Source organism: Carya illinoinensis, chromosome 9 (genome assembly GCF_018687715.1).
Source record: "Carya illinoinensis cultivar Pawnee chromosome 9, C.illinoinensisPawnee_v1, whole genome shotgun sequence".
Classification (NCBI taxonomy): Eukaryota; Viridiplantae; Streptophyta; class Magnoliopsida; order Fagales; family Juglandaceae; genus Carya; species Carya illinoinensis.
Window position 1 is genome coordinate 43873983 of NC_056760.1, and position 21948 is coordinate 43895930.

The following is a 21948-nucleotide window of genomic DNA, read 5'->3' on the forward strand; positions in this document are numbered from 1 at the left end:
AATACATAAGTATCATGTAGTTACTTAGAAAAAGAACAAAATTAAAAAATTAAAATTTTCATATGAATTTTATATTTATTATTTATTTCAAAATAATTAAATAGTGCATACATATTCACTACTGTTACTATTATTTTTCTTAAAAAAAAATATACTATAGGTTTATTTTATTTTATTTTATTTCCTTTTCGTGAGCTTCATTACTTGCATTTTAATTGATTAGTTGCTTGTTGACGTCATTGATTATATTCTATTTGCATTTGAATTTTCAGGGTATATTCACGAACTAATTTTTTGGGGTTTTATTTTTCAAGTTTTAAACTAATATTTAGGACACAATTTTAGAAAAATCTATTTAAGTATACTATGCATCGAATTTTCAAGTGATCTCTATCACTATTTTTTTTTGGTCAGTAAATTGAATGAAATTTCTAATGTTACTTGCATGTCACGTTAAGAAGAATCACAAGAGAATGAGTTCATTATAATTAGAAAAAAATTAAAAATTAAGGAAAATAACAATTAAAAATAAAATAATAAAAAAAATCTGGATATAAGCGATTCTGCATATTAATACACGCATCTATTCAATGTGATTAGTCAAAAAGTTAAAATATAATGAAAATAATATCAATTTAAATTTTAAATATGAAGGCAACAATATTAATACGTAGATCGTTATGCGAATTCGTTTATACATAGCAAAACTCATAATAAGCACATATTATTAAAAGTAAAATTAAAAAAACAATTCAACTAAACCTTATAAAATATGTTTAAAATTAAAAAAAAAAAAACAAAACAAAAAACCTTTAACAACTTAATTTTTTTTTTTTTTAAAAAAAAGAGCCACCTAAAAAAATCTAAAATCAAATTGTTCAAAGGCCATAACACTTATATCTTAACATTCAAACATGATCAAGTCATACATCCATTTAGGTTCCGTTTGGATTGAAAGGTGATCTCAATTCATTTTATCTCATCTCATCTCATAATTATAATTTTTTCAAATTTTCTTATAAAATAGAAAAATATAATAAACAATTCAAATGTTTTCAAATTCTAAAATAATAATAATATTAAAAAAATAATAATTTATTTAATTTTTAATTTTTATATCAACTGATCTCATCTTAACTTTTTATTCAAACGGCACATTAATTTTTTCTCCGAAAGATAATGATGTTTATGGAAAAGTCTAATACAAAATGTGTTCAAATTATATATGAACAGATATTGCTTTAAAAATTAAAAAATAAAAAATAAAAAATAAAAGATAAAAGGAAAAGTTCAATCTTTTATTGTTGACCGAAATTATTAAGGAAAAGTGGTCAAAAGTCAGAGATGCACTGTTAGAAAATCCAGCTTGTACTTTGTGGTGGTGGTTACGGATGTCTAAAATTAAGTAGCCAAGGGCATCTCAAGTCATTTTAATGGAAACGAAGAGCATAGCACTGGGGATATTACAGGATAATGTCGAGGGTATTAACGTGAAAAAACTCATTTCTGTTGTTTATAGATAATAATTAAAATCTGAGTTTCGGTAGGTTTGAGTTTGACCACTGCTCATTGGGCTCCATTCCTGTTTGGGACTATTCCCGGTGAAATCTCCCTCACTTCTCGCCCTTTCTCATCTGCTTTCTTTGACTTGATTGGGGCTTTTTCCTTCATCAAATCAAGACCACAGCTTCCAATTTCCACCAATTTTGGCGTCTCTCAATCTCGTCGGGAGAAACTTTCATGTGCTGCTATTTTCCAGGTTTTCATCGGCTTGTTCTTTTCTCTTCGGATTGGGTTTCTTTCTAAAGTTTTTGTGCTCTCAGATTTTTTTTAGAATTTTTTTTCTGGTACAAGTCTTCCCGGGGGTTCGTGGCCATATTTTGTTTTTCAATGAGGTTGTTTAAAGTTTATTGTTTGGTCTGCCTTTTGGGTGTAAATGGGTACGTCTAATCGTAACAATCTCAGTTGTAGAAAATTATCCTATAATTTATGTGGTTTCTATTGGCTGATCGTTTTCTTGTTGTTAAATAATGGGCATATATCCTTTTGCAAAATCTGGGGGCTACCATGGATCTGGGTTGCTTTTTGATCAAGTTAAATGCATACTGATTCATGGGGTTCTTTTCTTTTCTAAGAAAGAAGCGTCTATGGATTTAAAAATTTTAGCCTTGATCCTTTATTAGCTGCAATCTAATACTAGGTATGGTTCATTGCTATTGTATTACTACCAAGTTGGTATTTTTTAGATGGAGATTTGGGTGTTTGATGATGTGGGCGGGACTTGGAGGGTGGTCTTTCACTCATTGATTAACATTTTAGTTGCAGAGAGGTTCATTGTATGGAAATGAATTATCAAATTATAGGTGGGATATCACCCAAGCGAGTGAGGTAAAGGTGGATCATGACCCACCCAAAAGTTAGGTGTTATCGTTGCATGGGGAATTGAGATTGGCAGTGCCTACATACGTTTGCCGAGTTACATCTTTGACAATAACACTTGTGGAGAAGCATGTATAATTGCATCTACATGAAATCTTCTATAAGGAAGTTGGAAGGGCTTAACTATTGTACTATAATCTTACTTGGTCACGGGTCATTTTTTTTAGCTTAAATTTTTTTTCCTCGGGTTATGTTGATATACGTGAACAACCACTTAAAAAACATTGTTGTCATATGTGAACCCAATTGCATGAATTGTTAGGATGTATGACCACTCGAATTTCTTGCCAAAGGTTTCTTTCTGTTTTAACTTTTTGAAATTGATGAAGTTTTGAGACCTTACTGAGTCTAAGGCTTCAATTGACAGACATTCTCTTCATTCTTTTTCGCAGGAAGATAGACGAACCTTTATCATTTTCAAATATTTGTATAGTAAGATGGGTTGTTTCACGGTTTTGAAGAGTAAGAAGAAAAAATCAGAGCAGACCGTTTACATCAACCGTGCTAATCCTAAGGATCATTCACCTACGGTGCTTCCAGAACCCCAAATCCAAACCCGGTCGCTGCAGTCTGCACCCCCAAGTTTTAGGACAAGAGTGAAACCCGTTCCCCCAGTCAATAAAGTGACCAACAATAGAATACGGGCGTTATCTGCTCCATCATCTCTTGATGCTGCGGAGCAAGATGCTCTTGCATCAGTTGAATATGAGGAGCAGGAAGAGTCAAGGTACCAGACTGGATCAATAAAGGAACAACGATCCCCAAATCCACAACCTCTTCCTCTACCATCACCCCAGAGTGCTGCTGCGTTGAAGACCACAGGAAGCTTTAAGTCAGGAACTGGCAGCGGGCCTCTCTGTACTTCTGGACCATTGCCACTTCCTCCTACAGGAATGTTGTACTTTTCATATGACGAAATTGCTGCTGCTTGCTACAATTTTACTTCAGACCGATTTGTTTCAGAAGGTCTTTCTTCTGTTATATATAAGGCTTCTTTTGGAGATGATGTTTCTAGTTCAAAGAAGTTCGAAGCAACTGTTACTCGCCTTCATCCATCCACTCTGGTAACACATGAATAAAATGATTTCTTTTTTATAAGTAAAATTGTGCATATAATTATTATAAAATGCCCAGACTATTTTTTTTTTTTTATTCTCATTTTCTGGGAATCTTCCTGCCTAATGATCTCTGCTCCTAAATGTAGATAAGTTCAACAGTCAACGTCTTGTTTCTTTTTACACTGATGATTTTTTTTTTTTCACTGACCCCACAAAATTTGTGTGTTTTTGTCCCTCATCACTTTTTAATTCTCCAGGGTAAGAAGTGAAGAAAAAACTTAGTTTTGAACCCACTTTTAGAATTTGATGCTTTATAATTAAGTCTTTGGCTATAAATATGGCTGTATGTTCTCTCAAAAAAATAAAAATACATATGGCTGTATGTGTTCTTATGGAAAATATGACTAAGAAGTTAAGAACAATAGTGGTTTTGAAACCACTCTTGGAATCTGAAGTTTAATAATGAAGTCTTTTGAATTCAGGATATGCTTAAGTCATCTTTGTAAAGCTATTTGGTGATGGATTCAATTCAGGTGCAGTAAGTAGAGATTTACCCATCTGTGAATCCTGCCATTGGATTGGATGGCAGTCAATTCTTTAAGTACACGCTTTTCCTGCTCCACTATCCTTCAGTTTTATTATGAAGTGTATGGTACAGATTGTATGATTTTAAATGTGAAACCTACTCATGTGATAGAAGTGAGGCTGAATGTGTGTTATGCTCTAGTTCACACACTCTATGTGACAAGAGCGTAATGAGATGTGACGTATGGCTTCACTTATGCTGCATACTTTATGAAGTCGATCAATTTTCATTGTAAGTATTAAAAATGCTTGATTGCTTTGTAACACAGTCACTGTGTTTGTCTCCCTCCAGGGTTTAAAGGAATTCATAAATGAGGTAAACACAATTGCATCTTTGCATCATCCAAACCTCTGTAAATTGCTTGGTTACCATGCACGTGAAGGTTCAGAACAAAGAATGTTAATATATGAGCGACTCTTTCATGGAAGTTTGGACCGACTACTGTATGGGAGATCAGATGGGCCTCCCATCGATTGGAATACAAGAATGAAAATTGCTCTGTGTGCTGCACAAGGTCTTACTTTCCTGCATGAAGAAGGGCCGTTCCAGGTGATCAGAACTTGTCTGCACTATCATTTTATAAATTTATTGTCAATGAAGTTGGTTGCTGCTATACATGCTTGCCTTGTTTAGTCATGCTCACCATTTTAGTTCCTCATCCATATGGATGATACTGTCAACTTGTAAATCCCTTGGGCATTAGCTCAAGTGGTGAGGTTTTGGGTTGGAGTAGCTCACTGGTTGTATTAAGAGGAAGATAATGTCTGCATGGAGATTGGTTGTTACCTTTCTTCCGTTTTTTCTTGGATGAGTATGCTATTAAGGAAATGTTTACCTGGTTTGTTAGGTCCGATATGCTTGATTGAGATCCTTGTATAATTTGTTCCATCATGTAGTCGTTATGGGCTAATAGGGAAAAAAAAAAACTTATTTTTTGGGACACATACTTTTTTTTTTTTTTTCGGGGGGGTGGGGGGGGAGAAAGTAAGAATTACTATTCCAATTTTTCTTTTTTTCCTTCAAATAATTTAAGTAAGTCCTTGTGTGTTTACTGGAAGCTCCCCTTGTATTTACAGGCAATGTACAGTGAATTCTCTACTGCAAACATCCAGATTGACAAAGATTTTAGTGCAAAGCTTTCAGGTTACGGCTGTGTTGGCCAAATTCCTGAGATGGAGATCCCTAATAATACAGTCGTAAGTCTTTATGTCTATTGATATTGTTCCTTTTCCATCTTAGTTGATCTAATTTCTATCATCTTCAAAGATGAACTTAGTGTGATATAATGTGTTAAAGAGTACTTATAAAATAAAATATGTACTAGAGTAAATGCTAGGTAGTTTCAGAGTATAGACACATGGTATTCTCATCCAATTACACTGATGACATGTCTTTGCAAATTAGTATTTATGTAAGCAAAGTTTAAAGTTTAATGGCATGGCATTTTCTGATTAGATGGGAATGCCACGTCATTCATACTCCCAGAGTACTACCTAACAGTTTTCCTCTAGTCATTCTTTTAGTTAACAAATCCTCTCTTTCACATTATCTGTTTGAGTCCATGGGTTGCTTAATATTCATTTCACTCGTGCATGCAGGCAGTGGGAAACCTTTCGGTAGAGACACTGGAGAAAAGAATGCTCACTCCCAAAAGCAACGTTTGGAGTTTTGGCATTGTTCTTCTAGAGCTACTTACTGGTCGGAAGAATCTTGATAGCCACCATCCCAAGGAAGAGAGGAATTTAGTTAAATGGAGCCGGCCTTTCCTTGCTGATGACTGTCGACTATCACTGATCATGGATCCTCATTTAAAAGGCCGTTTTCCAGCCAAAGCAGCCAGGACAGTTGCTGACATTGCGCAAAGATGTCTTCAGAAGGACCCCTCAGAAAGACCCACCATGAGAACCGTTGTTAAGCATCTCAAAAGCATACAGGACATGAAGTATTCCTGTCGCTTTCCTTTAAGAGAACCGGCAACCATTGCTGGAAAACAGATGTCGAGGTCACCGAGTCTAAATGGAATCATTACCCCAGCTCCAAGGTTAAGTTTCTCACCTTCACCCCCATCGAGAGCCCGACCATCTGTTTCTCCGACTAGACGACCTGCTCTGCCATTGTCTCTTCCTCCACGTGCTTGTTCCTCTACACTCAGTTTGGAGGAGTTTGAGCGCCAGGAAAGCCGTAAATCATCATCATCAACTCTTCGGAGGACCAGCGTTGAAGGTTTTTGATTGTGCATAATGTTAATTTTTTTAAAAAGAAATTTTGGGTGCTTTTTTTTTTTAGGTGATTCAACACAATATATACAAGATAAACATGTGGTTCTTCCACCTTTCCATCCCTTAAGATGATGAAAGAGAGGATGTTCTTTTGTAGATAGTGCAAAGCCCGATCTGGGTTCAATTAGTTTCCTCTAATCCAGAATGCAATTTATATTATGAGTTTGTATGTTCCTTCCGCTCCCCATCTCCCTCTTAATTTTTGTTCAAATTTTCGACTCTTTGTTCGTTTTTAAGTTTATACTGCAAAGTATGTACAATAAAGCAGTCAATGACAAGGGTGAATTTGCATTCATAGAGATGATATTTGCAATTCAAGTCTTTATCACTATTTTTAAAAATAAATAAATAAATTTAATTCACATAAAAAATCTAACATTATTACTTGTTGAATGCTTTTCGTGGGGGAAGACTGAATTGAAATTCGTCGGTCAAATTAAGACGTATGTTAAAATTTGAAAAAAGTAACGTTGAATAGGTTTATAAATTTCTCAGATTATAGCAAAATATCGCACTAATAGATAGGTGCGGACTGCCGCCTGCCGAATGCCGACGATCCCTTCTTGTCACGGTCAGCCTCAGCCAACGAGCAGTCTTTGGTGATCCCTCCCACCCTTCGGTTTGCATTAATTTTGAAGGGTCAGATTGGTAATGATTAGAAATTACAAATTCCAGATTTCCATAGTGTGAAGAAAAGAAAAGAAGAGACAAACAAAAATGAAACCAAAAACACAAATAGACAAGTTTTTTTTCTCCCTTTTTTTTTTCTTTTTTACGTCTCTAGGAGTCTGAGTCTTATATCTCGTCAATGCATCTGGTCAAAATTTATTTGGAAAGAAATAATGCGCTCATATTACAAATGATATGACAAAACAAAATATAGACCCTCTGAAATAAGGAAACGTATTGCAAACTGGAGGAAGACTAGTAAATTATGAGTATACAACATAGGAGCACCCAAAAAAATCTTTTCAAGTCCAAAAACAAAGAAGAGAGGAACTTCAAGAGTGGGAATCATTTTGGCTTTGATCTGCTCCACAGTACTCTTCACTCCCACCTTCTCGCTCTGGAACAGTAGAAACAAGACAGCCTTCCTCATTAACTTGTCCCACATTCTCATTGGTGGCTGGCGGCAGGACATGTGATGCTGAACTTGCCTGTTCTTCAGCGATCAAGCTTGTGAGACCATTTTGCTTCAGATATGTCTCCAATGGACGACTTGCTACTTGAAGAAGACTCATCATGCTTACCCGCTTTGATCCCGCTAGCAGCTCCTCTTCTCTCTTGGGATGGCAATTCAAGTCTAATTGTCCCTTCCCAGTTTCAGCCAATTTGCTTTGGCTTTTGGATTCTAACTCATTTCCTGACCTACCTTCATTCTCTGAAGGATCAAGGTGTGATGATGCATGCCTTGAGTTGCTGTCTACTTCTGCTTCATCCCTACAGATCCATGCCTGTTGATTTCTCTGGGAAATCTCTGCTTCCCGCTCTAATTGACGCTTTTTCTTGCGCATCGTTAGGGTTTTAAAGCGGCGTTTAACTGTCATGCACACAGTGCATGTGCATGTAGGCTTGTGCTTACCCTTCCCGCTAGGTGGCTGGATGCACACAATGCAGGAGCAACCAGGACGGTGTCTGGGGTGTTTGGTTGTGGTAGCAACTGTAGTGCCAGGGTCACCCATATTGTCTCCTAGAATTGCAGCATTTGCCAACGCATCCAGACCAGAAGATTCATGGCCCCGGTTTGGCCTATGGCTTGTTACAATTCTTCTTTTCTTGAATTCTATGAAACATCAAGGTATAAGAAGGTAAACGGTATTTTAAAATTTATTGAGATAGAATATGCAATACACACTTTGTAATTTGAATATATTAATGTAACAACGTTTGAGCAGGTAATGATTATGTACTTTACATGTATGTCCTGACATACATAGATCATCAGATTAAAAGATGAAACCAATGAAAAAATGAATGCACATGTTGCATGCAAACATCAATGGTAGATATTCCTATCCTCCGAATTCCAAGCTCTAGCACAACCATGCATCTGTATTCAAAATCAGTACTTGAAAGAGTTTCTCTATTGAAGTCCAAAAATTGAAGCTCAAAGCTTGATCTGTGCACTGGCACAAGCATAAATTATACCAAATGTGTGAGCAAGATCCTTTCGAGGTTGGGCAAATTTTGGGAATAATGAGGCCATTAACGATTTGCACTCTTTTTTATTTTATCAACCAGATGAAGTAATACGCTGCTAGAATATGTGAGATGATGAACCTCGCAGGGGATGTCAGATGAAGTAAAACATTAAATATACAGAAAGCCCACTTTTTCTCAGTGGACAAGTCGGCAGTGATTATCTAAATTTTATAAATATATGAAGGGGCACAGAATCTGGCATCATACCCTTATTCAGTCTAAGAAGATTTTCCAGTTCCTTGGGGCTCAATTCATCTGGTGCAGAACATGAACACCTGAGGACAGAACATGGCAGAATATAAGAACATGAACACCTGAGGACAGAACATGGCAGAACATAATATTTATTGATCAACAAGTTGTCTTGATTAAAAAAATAACCCAGATAGAAAAACAGTACATGCTTTGATCCCATTCATTTTCTGCACATGTCCAGGTAGGAGGAAGAAGTATTTCGACTGGCAATCTTCGCCATTTGAAGCAACTATCACACTGAGCCCATTGCTCTTGTCCCCTGAAGATCAAGCTTATCAATTCAAGATTAGATGGATTTATCCAACCACAGCCCTTAGGAGGAGTTATACGTAGTTTCAAACAAGAAAGTTGCAAGGAAAGGGAACAGGTTGCCCTTCATTTCTACACCTCATTGGAAAGCGGAATTGGCAACATAACATTTAGTACGTCCAACTGAGATTTCTAAATTCATAATTATACTATCTTTATATGCTTAAGCGAATTAATAAATCCAAAAATAAATTAATAATTATGTAACCTTACCCAGTTGAACGGGCAACAAAAATACTTCTCTTTCCAAAAACCGGAGGTTCCTGTAGGACAGACATAAATAACATATTAGACATTACTCCCATAGATTAATGACCAGGGTAATAACTAGAACTTCTTGATGTTCTAGATCATTGTATAGGGCTGAGGTAGATGCTGTGGATTTGCCCCCTTTTTTTTATCATTTTTTAACTGTGTTGCAGACAGCCAAGATTTTAGATTGGTCCAACACATATTGTTATCATTATCTTATTTTTTTATGATCTATGCTCCTTCTGGCACACAGATGCTGAAGAATATATGTTTAAATATATAAACTCATAGTAACCTAGCATCTAACAGCCCGTATCCATATCTATGCAAATCAGAGACCAAAGATGATTCACAAATTTTCTTTAAAAAAAACTAGACATTAAAACTTGAATAAAAAGAAAGGAGAAAATGCCAAAAGAATTAAAAAATGAGGCAAGATTAACAACAATAATAAATTACAATGTGAAACTACTCACATCATACTCTTCAAATTCGTGGTCCTCAATCATGACAATGCTTGGCTTAAGTGTTGGAGGTGGATAGAGTAAATCCTGTGCCTCTTGCCACGTAAGTTTAAGCTCCAGAGCATCTTGACTATCAATGAGCAACCTCTTACTTTTGGACCCAATATTTCGTGCCCTTTTCCTCTCTGGAGTAACAACTGAAGGCAGCAAAAAGCCTTCATGCTTCTCAGACTTAAGCCAACCTACATCACCAGTAGCTGAACTGAAGTGTTTTGATACAGCATTGAAGTGGGGATCCGTGCTTCCCTTAAGTGACTGAAGAAGACCAGAGAAACCACTCATTATAGGTAGGTTCTCAAAAACACCCGAAAACGAAGTTTCACTTGAATGAGCGCCATTTGGAATGGCAGATGGATAGGTGTCCTGCTTATTGGCAACTATATTAGTATGATGTTTTTGAGTTTGCTAACTGGAAAACTGAAACCGGGTCATTACCTGCATTGCAATTGAATTTGAAGCCTTCCGGAACCCCATAATAAGCTTTCCTCCAGGATCCATACGACTAAAAGTTACTGCAGCAAAATGAGATAAAACCACATAAAATGAGACTCAATATGCCTTCACATACCAAAGAATACTAGCAATTAAAAATTAAAATCTACATAGTACAGTAATAAGTTAGCAAGGAGGCAGGTATGAATCAGACCCTTATGCAAAAGGAAATGATTGAATATACTATCGAGCATTGGGAATCAACATTACAATAGTTGTTCCATTGGAGAAAAAGAAAAAAGCCAGACTTTAGTTTTACTTGTTTAAGCAAACCAGTACAGAAAGGTGGCAACTGTCTTAGCTGCCATGGTTTGTGTCCTGTATGCGGAGTGGAGCCGGAAACCTGTTCCTTAGATGTAATTTTGTCAGAGTAATGTGTCAAGAGTCTCCATGGCCACTGGATATTAAAGAGTTTTCCCAGTTAACTATAACAGAATGAATCAACAAAATATTGCAACCTAATGCTGAGCTGGTGGTAGAATTAGACAAAGAACATGATTTCCTACCATGTGCCATCATCATCATGGATACCGTGTAGTACAACAGGAACGATAGGGTTCATAAAGGAAAAGAACCAAGTACTTTGCAGATGGAAGGTTCAGCAAGAAAGACCCTGTTGGAGAAAAGCTCAGCACGAACGAGAAAAATAGAGAACAACTGAAGCTCAATGTAAACCTCCTCCAATAAGGTTGCCAAAAAAAAAATTGACGCTGCTGTTAAATGTGATTTCTCAGTGGCTGCTGCTATATGTAGTGATCACACAGAAAGGATAGAAAAAATCTGGACACAAAGAATTTGTTCATTACAGTGTTGCTGAAGCAAAAGGTGGAAGCCCAGGAAAATCAACTAGAAGGGAACACCTTAAAGAAAATCAATGCAATCACTGAAGGAAGGTTCCAAGATAACTGGAGAATAGCTGCAGAGGTTGGGGACATAAAAAATATAATTCAGTCAAAGAGTGGTTGGAAGGTGAATCGGATCCCCCACAGGAAGCAAATGTAAGAGCTCATGAAATCACACAACGGCTGGCTAGGAATCTGTTTTTTGGAAGACTCAATGTATCTAATATTCCTAGCCATTTGGTAGGGGAAAAGGTGCTCTTAGATCCCCCATTGTATGCAAGGTTCTTCATCAAGAAAATAAAGTTATTTTATTTAGGAAAAAAAAAAGTACGAAATGCCACGAAGGATGGGGGAGAGCTATCCTGTTGGTGCCATGTGCTCAAGGGGCATCCACAATGGATCCCCCAAATCAAAAGAAGCATAGAGGACCTAGTCAAAATACTAAAGCAGTACCTATTACATGATAAAGCTTAATTGAAACAATAGGTCTTGGAAGCACATATGCAAGTAGCAAGTAATAAAGGCACATTAATCAATGAATGATAAAGACATAAATAGTTTTACCAGAATGCATTGCATGGTGTATATATATTTATTAAATCATTTTTTTGAGAAAAGTAAGAATATTTACTAAATAATTATACATACTCTGATTTAAGTCATGCAGCCATTGAGGATATACCTGTATCTCCAGCTTGCAGCTGCATTGACTGTATGCAGGGTGTAACCCCCTCCAAAACATACATTCTGCTGTTATTATTAGGCCAAAATCTGAACTGAAACACCCATTCTTTACCCTTCACATCTTGAATCCTCAGAGGAAGACCCTCTGGTTGAGAGATAGGAGGAAAATATGCCTGCAACATGATTGGAAAGAAACCTTTAAATAATGATAACTATGGTAACAAGGATCATTAACCATTTACAGGCTAGGATAATTCACCAGAAAACTTACTTCAGCACATGCTTTTGGGAGAACTAACCGACCAATTCGACCTGCATCACTGGCACTCAGCATCTTTTCAAACAATGGCACAATAGTGGAATTCGAACTTGAAGATATCATAATTAAGGAAATTGTTATCTGACACTCTGAATAGTCATGAATATTACAACATACATAGCATTCAGTGTGAGATTCCAGAGAGGAAAAAAGTAAATACTTCCAAATCTAAAAATGACAAGAGTATGGATACTCTCCAGATATTTGCTGTAACTCATGGTCTGTAATCCTTGGCCAATAACGAGGAAGCAACTGGTTCCTTCCCCGTCCTTCAGCAGGTGGCCTTGCAACACGTATTTGAGAAACCAAGCTGGCACTTGCTTCCAAGCCACTGGCAAGATCCGACCTTGGGGGTTTTGGCAAAAGATGGCGAGACCTGGGCCCCTGTAGGAATGGAGAGGATGTCTTGGTATTTTCCCTTTCATCAACAACAGCATTAGGAAGATTTGAATTTCTTGAAGGAGAAGGTGCTCCCAAAGACATGCTCAAATTTGTCTGTGGCAGTGTTTCACATGCATCTTTTGTTCCTATATTTGCTTTATACATGTCTGGTTTGGTAGTGTTAGACGATCCATTGCATGCCCGACTAAAATTTGAGAAACACGTGCTTCCAATCTCTCCAGAAGAAGGAAAAACTTCCTCCAGTTTCAATTTCCCAAAAGATCCATTTGTGTCAGCATTCTGAGATTGAAGCAAGTGCCCAAGCCCATTACACTCTGTATTGTTCCCCAACTGCATAAGCTTCATTTTGTCAACACCACTTCCATCCAGCTTGTTGTCCACAGAAGTGGAACACATTTGATTGATGTTTTCAACTTTAGATATTCCAAATCCATTAGGCTTTTCATTACTCGAAATCTGCAAATATGTTTCATATAATTAAATCAGAATTACAAAAAATTACTCTCTGTTAATCTAATATATGCAAGGACAACCGACTCACAAGTGTCACAAATTCATTCTTTAAAAGCAGTAGCATGTTGACCAGAAAGAATTTCCCTTTATAATTGTTTAGTGATCTATCTGATTATCTGTTTGTCATCACTATAACTGAAGGATGCGCTACAGATGGCAGGATCCAATTTACACCTAAGGAAAGGTGGGTTGTTAAGTGAAGACTGTCTGAATGAACCCTTTCTTGAATAGGGTATGCCAAACCTCACTATTAATTACATTACATATTGATATTGATGTTTAGAAATGAGCCCTGAAGCATTCATATGAATTTCTACAAAGCCAACAAATTATGCATTTTAATGCTGAAATTATTATAAGCTACAACTACAAGTACCAGATCATTATATCAAAAAATGCGAATTGATCTTACAGGGGCGATTCCTGACTTCTTAGCACAGTTTATACAGCTAACACCACCACAATCAAGCAGCTCAAGCAGAGAACTGGAAACAATGCATCCACAGTGGAGAAGCTGCTGAAACCAGGAGTAATTTAGTTTGAAAGTAAAACATAGCTGTATATAAGGGGCTTAAAAAATACAAATTATTTAAAAACTGTTGGCTTCTGGTTTACCTTTCCACATGAAGCGCACTCCCTCCAACCAGATTCCTTTGAGTGAAACACATCACAAAAAACTGATTGCTCATATGCAGACCTAGAAGTCCATCATTAATTTGTTCAACTATATTCAATATATTCACAAATGAAAATATAAAACCATACATGGGTGTGTGTATTAAATATACAGATAGATAGCATGCAGTGAATACAAATGAATCATGTTGTGTGCAAATTGTCACACCCAAGCTAGGGTTGGCAATATGTTACACGACCCGTTAACCCAACACGAACACGAACACGACACGATAATAGCAGGTTAGGTTTAGTCTTAATGGATTTGGGTCAAAACGGGTTAACCCGTTAAGACATGATTGCTTAACGGGTTGATAACGGGTTAACCCGTTATGACACGTTAAGAAAGTTAAAATTACAATTATACCCTTATACCTAAAAGTAAAATTGTTAGAATTTCAATTTCGATATTTTTCTTGTTTGGATTATAATTTTGGACATGTAGTTAGTTTTATAATTTTTATAAATATTGTGATTTTAAAATTTATATTAAATTTAATCAGGTCAAACTTGTTAATTTCGGACATATTCAACCCATTTATATAAATAGCTTGAAATGGATCGTATTGTATCGTGTTGACTTATTTCATAATATTCACTAATGGGTCAAAACGGATTGACACGACACGATCCATTATGTTAATGTGTTGTGTTAGGGTTTGAGATTTTGACACGATAAGCTTTTTTTTGATAAATAAACAAATTGTATTGATCAATAGCAAAGCCAGTGTTACAACACTAACGCCCTAACTAGGTAGGCACATTAGAGATAAGAAAATCATGCATAGCCATGCCATTAAAATCCACAGCAATGGCCCAGCTACAAAGTGTTCTAAAAAATAACAGTTTAAGCTCCTCCACTGATCTTTCTTGATCCTCAAAGGTCCTCTCATTTCGCTCCTGCCATACGCACCACATAATGCATAGAGGGATCATCTTCCACATCTCTTTGATTGGTTTTCTGCCCCTTATATTTGACCAGCTGGCCAGCGCCGCCTCCACTGTTTTAGGCATCACCCAAGCCATATCCAGTCGCGATAATACCTCATTCCAGAGTACCCTTACCGTATCACAGTGTAAAAGGAGATGGTCTACCGACTCTCCCCCTCTTCTGCACATGCAACACCAGTCGGCAATAATGATCCTCCTTTTCCTCAAGTTATCTGTAGTGAGTATCTTCCCCAGGGAAGCAGTCCAAACAAAGAATGATACTTTTGGAGGAGCCTTATTTCTCCAGATTTTTCTCCATGGACAAATGGAAGTGGGCACATTGGTGAGGGCCTTATAAAAGGATCGAACTGAAAAATTACCTTTGTCTGTTAGAGTCCACCACAACACATCCTCTTGCTGGCTACTTGGTCTTATAGAGTATAAGAGGCTATAAAATTCTGCGAAGATGCTTAATTCCCAGTCTTGTGCAGCCCTACTGAAATTGACACGATAAGCTTAACGGGTCGGGTTAGGATTTAGCTATATAGTATAATATATATGCTTTGACACGACCCGTTAACACGATTTGACACCCCTAACCCAAGCCCTAGATCTTAGGGCTAGGGCTGAGTTTTGGATCTTGGCCCAAAGGCCCATACATTTTCTGAGTTTTGTCAAGGGCTGCCAGGCTATTTCCAGCAGCCCAAATATTTTTCTGGCGGCCATTAAGCCCAAGAACACTGACTGCAGCCTCATAAAATCCTAGATTCCAAATTGTATGGGACTGTGTTTCCCAGCAGCATGGAAAACCCTCCTGTTCTTGATTTTCATAAGCTACCAAAAGGGAGAACCACATCCATTTTACCTCTACTGTGCCACCACTGCCTCCTGCTGCTGAACAAGGATTTGCCATGTCAAACCAGCAGCAGCAAGCCAAAAACCAGACACTGCGACTCTAGGTAATCACAGCCTCAAAAGCACTCTCCTTTCTCCCTCAAGAATATTAGTTTGGTTCCCTACAGCCCCCTATTTCAGGCTGCCTGAGAAGTTGGAAAATACACCACCGCGTTCCACAATTAGCCACTGACAGCTACTCTAGCATCAAAAGATCCAGGATCCTCTTCCTTGCTAACCAGTGCCTCCCAAGACCCTGAAGGTGAGAGGAATCACACAACTTGTAGTAGCACCAAAAATCAAGGTTGCTGCCAGCAACTTAGACAGACCCAGAACCCTATTCCCTATCTATTATTGCACGTAAAAGGCTTAGAACCTTGCACTTGAGGCCCTATACATGCTACTGTAGCAGAACACACACAAAACACCAGCTGTCATGACTTTGGCAGCATCACAGCAACTCCTGATACGATTATAGGACTTCTTCTGGTACATTAGTGCAGAAAGGTTTTAATACATATCTCTGTTCAGTTAATGGCTGGTGCTCTTCGAAATTAACAGCTTATGAGGACTCATCTTTCATTCGAGAGGTTTGTCAGGATGCTTTAAGTTGAGAAGAGGTCCAGATCTTCGCATCTGGATGCATACTTCAGATGGCTGGTTCTCAACCCTTTCTGCCTGGATTTTACTACAAGAAAGAGGCCCTGTCTCAACCTTGTTTTCCCAACTTTGGAATCCTGTTTTACCCACTAAAGTGGCTGTTTTCCTCTGGTACTAGGCCCCCTTGGAGATACTTTAGCCTTTGGGAAGACATCCCACTTCTTTTTTACTCTATGGATGTCACCATATAGCATGGAGAGGGTAATGGCTTCGCAGATGAATTAGCAAATTATGGTGCAGCTGGAATTCCCAGCTTTCGTCACTCATTTTTCATTTTATGTCTACATATAGGAGTATAGTTTACGTCTAGGAATATAGTCGTTTACAAGAATTCGGTTTTTGACTTTTTGCAATTGCCAAAGTCTTCTAATTGCACATGGTATTCTGCTGCTGAAAGTAAAGGTTGATTAATCAAATTTGGGGTCTTGTAATGTTTCCAGAAAAAGCATAACAGCAACTCCAAACAACTAGTAAAGCGTGATCTTCTCAAAATAGACATGTCTAGATTTAAGGAACACGCATAAATCACATGTACATCACCCAAACACAGCATGTAACATCTTTTTTATAGTTCCATGACTCAATAGCCAGATTTTTTTCAAAGTCAAAATTTCAATATGGTTACACAATAAGCATGAACAAACATATATCAAACCATGATTTTTGCATATTGACTTTTTGGAATCCATTTAGTTACCATCGTATGGTATTCATAGCGAAAAGAAAACAAAGAGAAAGAGAGAGAGAATGAACTATGTGAATACCCAAAACATGGCATGCATAATTCTTTGAAAATTTTGTCAAAATCTGATTAAAGCTTAAAAAGGGATTACTGTTAACAACCCCAATTGACCCTAGAGGTCCATTTTTCATCATGAAGGCACTAAAAGCTCCTAAATTTCGTAATGCATAGAAGGATGATGGCCAAAAAGCCACTGTTTTGTGAAATTGTATGCACTTTTTACATGCCAAAGACATAAAAACATGTGCATACATCTATGCATAGCATGTAGTGGAGTCTAGGAATAAAAATGCATGTATAAAGTCAGAATTTCAGCATATGCTTGTACAATGCTCAGTGATCTGTTTATGAGTGCATGCATTTACACATTCAAACAGCATATGAGATGACCCAACGCTTTCATGATCACTTATGAATCATGAAAGCGTTACGAACTCATCCACAGCTCATAAAAATGTTAAGTGATGCCATGCATGATAAAATAGATGCATTCAATTTAACATGAAATTGTCAAAGCATGTCCTACTCAAAATTCCAGCTAGGTAACCCTCAAAAGAAACTATCAAATGGCCTGTTAGAAACAAAGTTATGACCTTACAAACATGCCACCAGCCCACCAGCCTGTAACTTTTAGATTAAGGTGTACTGAGGTAGAAATTGGTACTATGATGTATGCAATGTCTTTTTAGATGTTGTTGACGTGACTCTTATGCTTTATGTATGTAACCATGATCATATACTTCTTGCCAAACATGTAAGCACTAAGCAGAATGTTCTTTTTCAAAGTTATATGGTATGTACCTGCTAATCAAACACATCATGTATAGCCTATTCCCTGTTAGCTATGTTACAAGCACCCATATTTATGAGAATTGTGAATGTGAAAGAGCTTTTCTGTATGCTTCCATTATACCAGGATGTATATTTTTTTTTTTTTTTATCGGCATTGGGTGTCCGAGGACAGCATCCCGACTAATCCTAGGTGCACAGGCCCTTAGCAAAGAGTTTCCCACAAATGCACCTCGGGTAATTCAAGGAATCCTCAGTCCGATGGCCGCTAGGAATTGTTTGCACCCAAGAGGATTCAAACTTTAGACCTGAAGGGGGGAATACCACCAAGCAAGATCCTTACCACTTGAGCCAACACTTAGGGTACCATGATGTATATATTTTTATTATCAATAAAAAATGAAAAAAAAAGGGGGGGGGGAAGGAAAAGAAAGGATGGGGTAAGACTAGATGCTCAATTGTAAATGTCTTCATACTTGGCCACAACGATAGAGGTCTATGGTAGTAGAGGTGAGGTGAGGTGAGGGGCAGATTTCAACGCCAGGAATGGCTCACTGGTAGTGCACCCAATGATGTCCATTCCAGAGAATGACTAGGTTCTTGCCTGTTAGTTTGAAGAAGATCCAAAATCACAAAAATCGCTAACTAGTGTACACGTGGAAAAGATGTGCCCGCCAATGAGGTTTAAAAAGGAAATGCGTGAATGAATACATAATACAAATGAAATTTTTATATTTTGAATGTGATTTACAAATAAAATTTTATTTTATTATATTGTTCATTGTATGATGTAGTTGCTTAGTGCGTATTCGATTTAGTTTTATTTTTGTATTTATCATCTCAGGTAATGATCATGAATAAGAGGATGAAACTGCAAATAAGACATGACTCAGGAAGAAATGGCTTAGGAAGAAAAGGCGGACATTTAGATCATTAATAGAGATTTAGGTTCATGTTTTATATGTGATCATGTGATTTAGCACAAGATTTAGAAAACTTTTAATAAGTGTTATCTATAACTCTTTTTTAATAAAGTTTGATTTGTTTTTGCTTATGGGATCTTTATTCCTAGCACTTAAAACGATTTTAGATATTAATAACGTTCCCGACCTTTGAGGGGGTGTTACACAAATATCTCCGACGAAAGAAGGAAAGAATAAAGCCACATTCCACGCGACACCAAAAATAGAAAGGAAACAAAACACTGAAAATAGGAAATATATGAATTATCTAAAATCAAAAAGACCTCCTAATTAAGGCATCGGCCGTACACCTATATACGAGATTGGATATGTAGATTACCCGCACTTATCACAGAGGCTAGCGAATTCGCCGGATCGCAGAGCCCACCCTTTCCCCCATTCGGTCGACGTGGAGGCCCCGCACAGTAAATTCATGCAAGTCTTTGACGCCATTCCCCAAGTCGATTCTGTCAATTCCACGATATCAAACCGAATCGGTAAAATAGATTTTTTCAAAAAAAATCCCTAAATACTCCCCTTTCCAAGATTTAACCAATACATCTGGAAAATTACGAGAAGATAAAAAATATATATATATTGAAAAAGAGCTAGCCTTAATTTAATTTACTATATATATGTTCATCACCATACCGAAACTAGTTCACTCTCATATATGATTTACACAAAGGAAACGGAACGTCTTCTCTATTCTGAAACGAAGTTGTCTCTTCCGCTTAGTCGCCGACCTATCGAGCTCTGATCAGGATAGTTTGTGATAATCGAGTCGGAGAAGTCGACAGATCAGGAGGCGGCAGCTTAAAATTCCGGAGAGAGGAGAGTTGAAAGGGCTGTCGGGGAGGGCTTTGAGGGGGAGTAGGAGGAGGCGTGTGCATGCAGAGCAAAGCGCACAAAATGCATGCACGATGATGAGACTTGAAGGCACGGCCAACTCCATCTCTCTCTCTCTCTCTCTCTCAACCCATTTCGCTTTCCCTCACTTACCCCTTTCCTTTTTTTTTTTTTTATTTAAAAAACGAATTCAAATATAATTCGAGAGATCGAGGAAAATAAAATGCGAAGAATATAATGACTCGCTGTTGTAGGTATAATTCAAACACTCGCTTTCTATTGGTGTTTAATTACTGTATAATACCGAGATTGACCTTGGAAGCAACACGAAGAGCTGAGAGAGAGCGAGTGTTCTTGTTTTGTGTTAAAGCGAGGGGAGCGTGGCAAATAAGGCGGCAGAACAACAGCGTAAAATGCGCCACCAGACGCTTTTTCGGGTTTTTAATTAATTAATTAATTAAAATCAACCCAATCGGATAAATTGGGAAGTGAGGGAGGCCAGGCATGCAATAAGAATAATAAAGAGAAATTTAAGAGAGTGAATTTACTGAAACGTCCCATCCAGCGATTGGATTAGATCGGATTAGATCGTCCTGAAATTGGAGTGTTGGAGGGCGGATCGTCATCGTCATTCCCGAGTCCACTCCCTGTCCTTCACCGTCCAACCCAATTCTTTCTAAGTGTGTCTGTCGGCCTCTCGAGTGTCAACTACTCTCTCATGTTACCGTTGATTAATCTCTCTCTCTCTCTCTCACATTTGTATGCAGGTGATGTCATTTATACGTATATATGTATGTAAGGAGGTGATAGATGTGGGGCTAAGGATTAATTTGGTTGTTGGGCTGCATTGAAATTAATTTACTTTATTTTAATTTTAAATTAATTTTAATATTTAAATATATAATTTTTAAATTATTAAATAAATTTTAATTTAAAATTTTTTAATTTAAAATTTTTTACACGTAAGAGTTTGGAATTTATGATTTTTTTTTAATTAATATCTATTTACGCGTATGACTCATTTATAAATAGTATTAAACTCATTTTAACATCTACATATATCTAAACTCATTTTAAATGGATTTTATAAAATTCATTCTATCATTTCAATTCATTATTATTTATAAAGAATTCAACTCAGTTTAACATCTAAACGTAGCCTAAAATTACACATAAGTTTAAATAGAAATGTAAACATGAAAAATTAATATTAGTTAGTTTGAAGTAACATTTTCATTAATACTATAAATATAACATGGATTAAAAAAAATTAAAAACAAGAGCAATATTACATATCACTCTTCTATTTTACTTTAATCCCAATCTACCTATAAATATGATATTTTCTTCGTAGATCATTTTAATTTAAAAAAAAAATTACAAATTGATGGATAATGTTTTAAATCAAAAAATTGTAGTATTGTGTTTATATCACTCTAAATTATTAAAATGTTTGAAGAAAAACACTGTAAGAAATATTAATGGATAATAATATTAAGTGATTGATATGGATAATAATAATGATATTGAAATATTAATTGATATGATAATATATAGATCACTATTATTACGATTAATTAACGACGTATATTTAACCCATTTAATTTATTTTTATTTTTATATTTCTTGAATAATTCTATGATAAAGTCATTATTTATTGAAATTAGGATAAATTTACTATGCTGCCCCATTGTTACTGCTCTAGTTTGACCACTCATCCAAAAATAATTTTTTTTACTTAATAATTAAGAAAGTAATCATTTTAAGTGTATTGATGTATTTTTTTTATTTTTAAAAAATATTTAAATATATTAAAAAAATTAAAAAGTTTCAGAAGTATAATAGCGGTAACAATGAACGTCACCACTCACTTGATGAAAATGTTGCGGTGGTTCGGTGAAAAAGTATATATTTTACATTCTAAAGAGATTATAATTATTTTTAGTACATAAGACAATAAGTTGGAGTGATGGCCGGTAATTTTGGCCAAGTGTTTGATTATATAGAGCTACACTGGTCATTTCAATACCTCCACTTACTTACATATATATGCATAGATCATTACATATCATCCATCGCCTTCATCCAAATCACATTCCCATTTCATCCTAATCATTTCCTTCTATCGTAATATGCTATCCGTAAACATAAGTACGAGTATTCGATCTTATAAAAATAAATTTATAAATTAATATTATTTATAAAATATATTTTATAAAAAAAATTTACAATATTGTATACGATTATTACGTCAATTTATATTAATTTATAAGATTTTTTTATAAATTTAT

The 21948-nt window shown here is 36.3% G+C and overlaps 2 protein-coding genes across 6 annotated transcripts; one reads left to right on the top strand and one right to left on the bottom strand.

The window, feature by feature from the left end:
* The first annotated feature begins 1534 nt into the window (after positions 1–1534).
* On the top strand, positions 1535–6531 carry LOC122277727 (probable serine/threonine-protein kinase PBL18). 2 transcript variants are annotated; one of them, XM_043087824.1, is made up of 5 exons: positions 1535–1759; positions 2832–3503; positions 4375–4632; positions 5160–5279; positions 5682–6531. In XM_043087824.1, the coding sequence occupies exons 2-5, from the start codon at positions 2877–2879 to the stop codon at positions 6312–6314; spliced, it is 1638 nt and encodes a 545-aa protein (XP_042943758.1). In that variant the 5' UTR covers positions 1535–1759; positions 2832–2876; the 3' UTR covers positions 6315–6531. The 2 variants fall into 2 exon arrangements, with proteins under 2 accessions (XP_042943758.1, XP_042943759.1); XM_043087825.1 differs by lacking the exon at positions 1535–1759 and adding an exon at positions 1791–1940.
* Positions 6532–7157: 626 nt separating this feature from the next.
* LOC122277726 (B3 domain-containing transcription repressor VAL2) lies at positions 7158–19826 on the bottom strand. 4 transcript variants are annotated; one of them, XM_043087819.1, is made up of 13 exons: positions 19460–19826; positions 19149–19275; positions 13772–13853; positions 13569–13673; positions 12435–13099; positions 12194–12290; positions 11921–12095; positions 10340–10416; positions 9857–10267; positions 9342–9391; positions 8965–9090; positions 8772–8839; positions 7158–8145 (listed from the first exon to the last, which is right to left on the bottom strand). In XM_043087819.1, exons 2-13 carry the CDS (start codon positions 19259–19261, stop codon positions 7364–7366), a joined length of 2751 nt encoding a protein of 916 aa, XP_042943753.1. In that variant the 5' UTR covers positions 19262–19275; positions 19460–19826; the 3' UTR covers positions 7158–7363. The 4 variants fall into 4 exon arrangements, with proteins under 4 accessions (XP_042943753.1, XP_042943757.1, XP_042943754.1 ...); XM_043087823.1 differs by having other exon boundaries at positions 8965–9078; positions 13569–13670; positions 19460–19825; XM_043087820.1 differs by having other exon boundaries at positions 13569–13670; positions 19460–19825.
* Positions 19827–21948: the final 2122 nt, after the last annotated feature.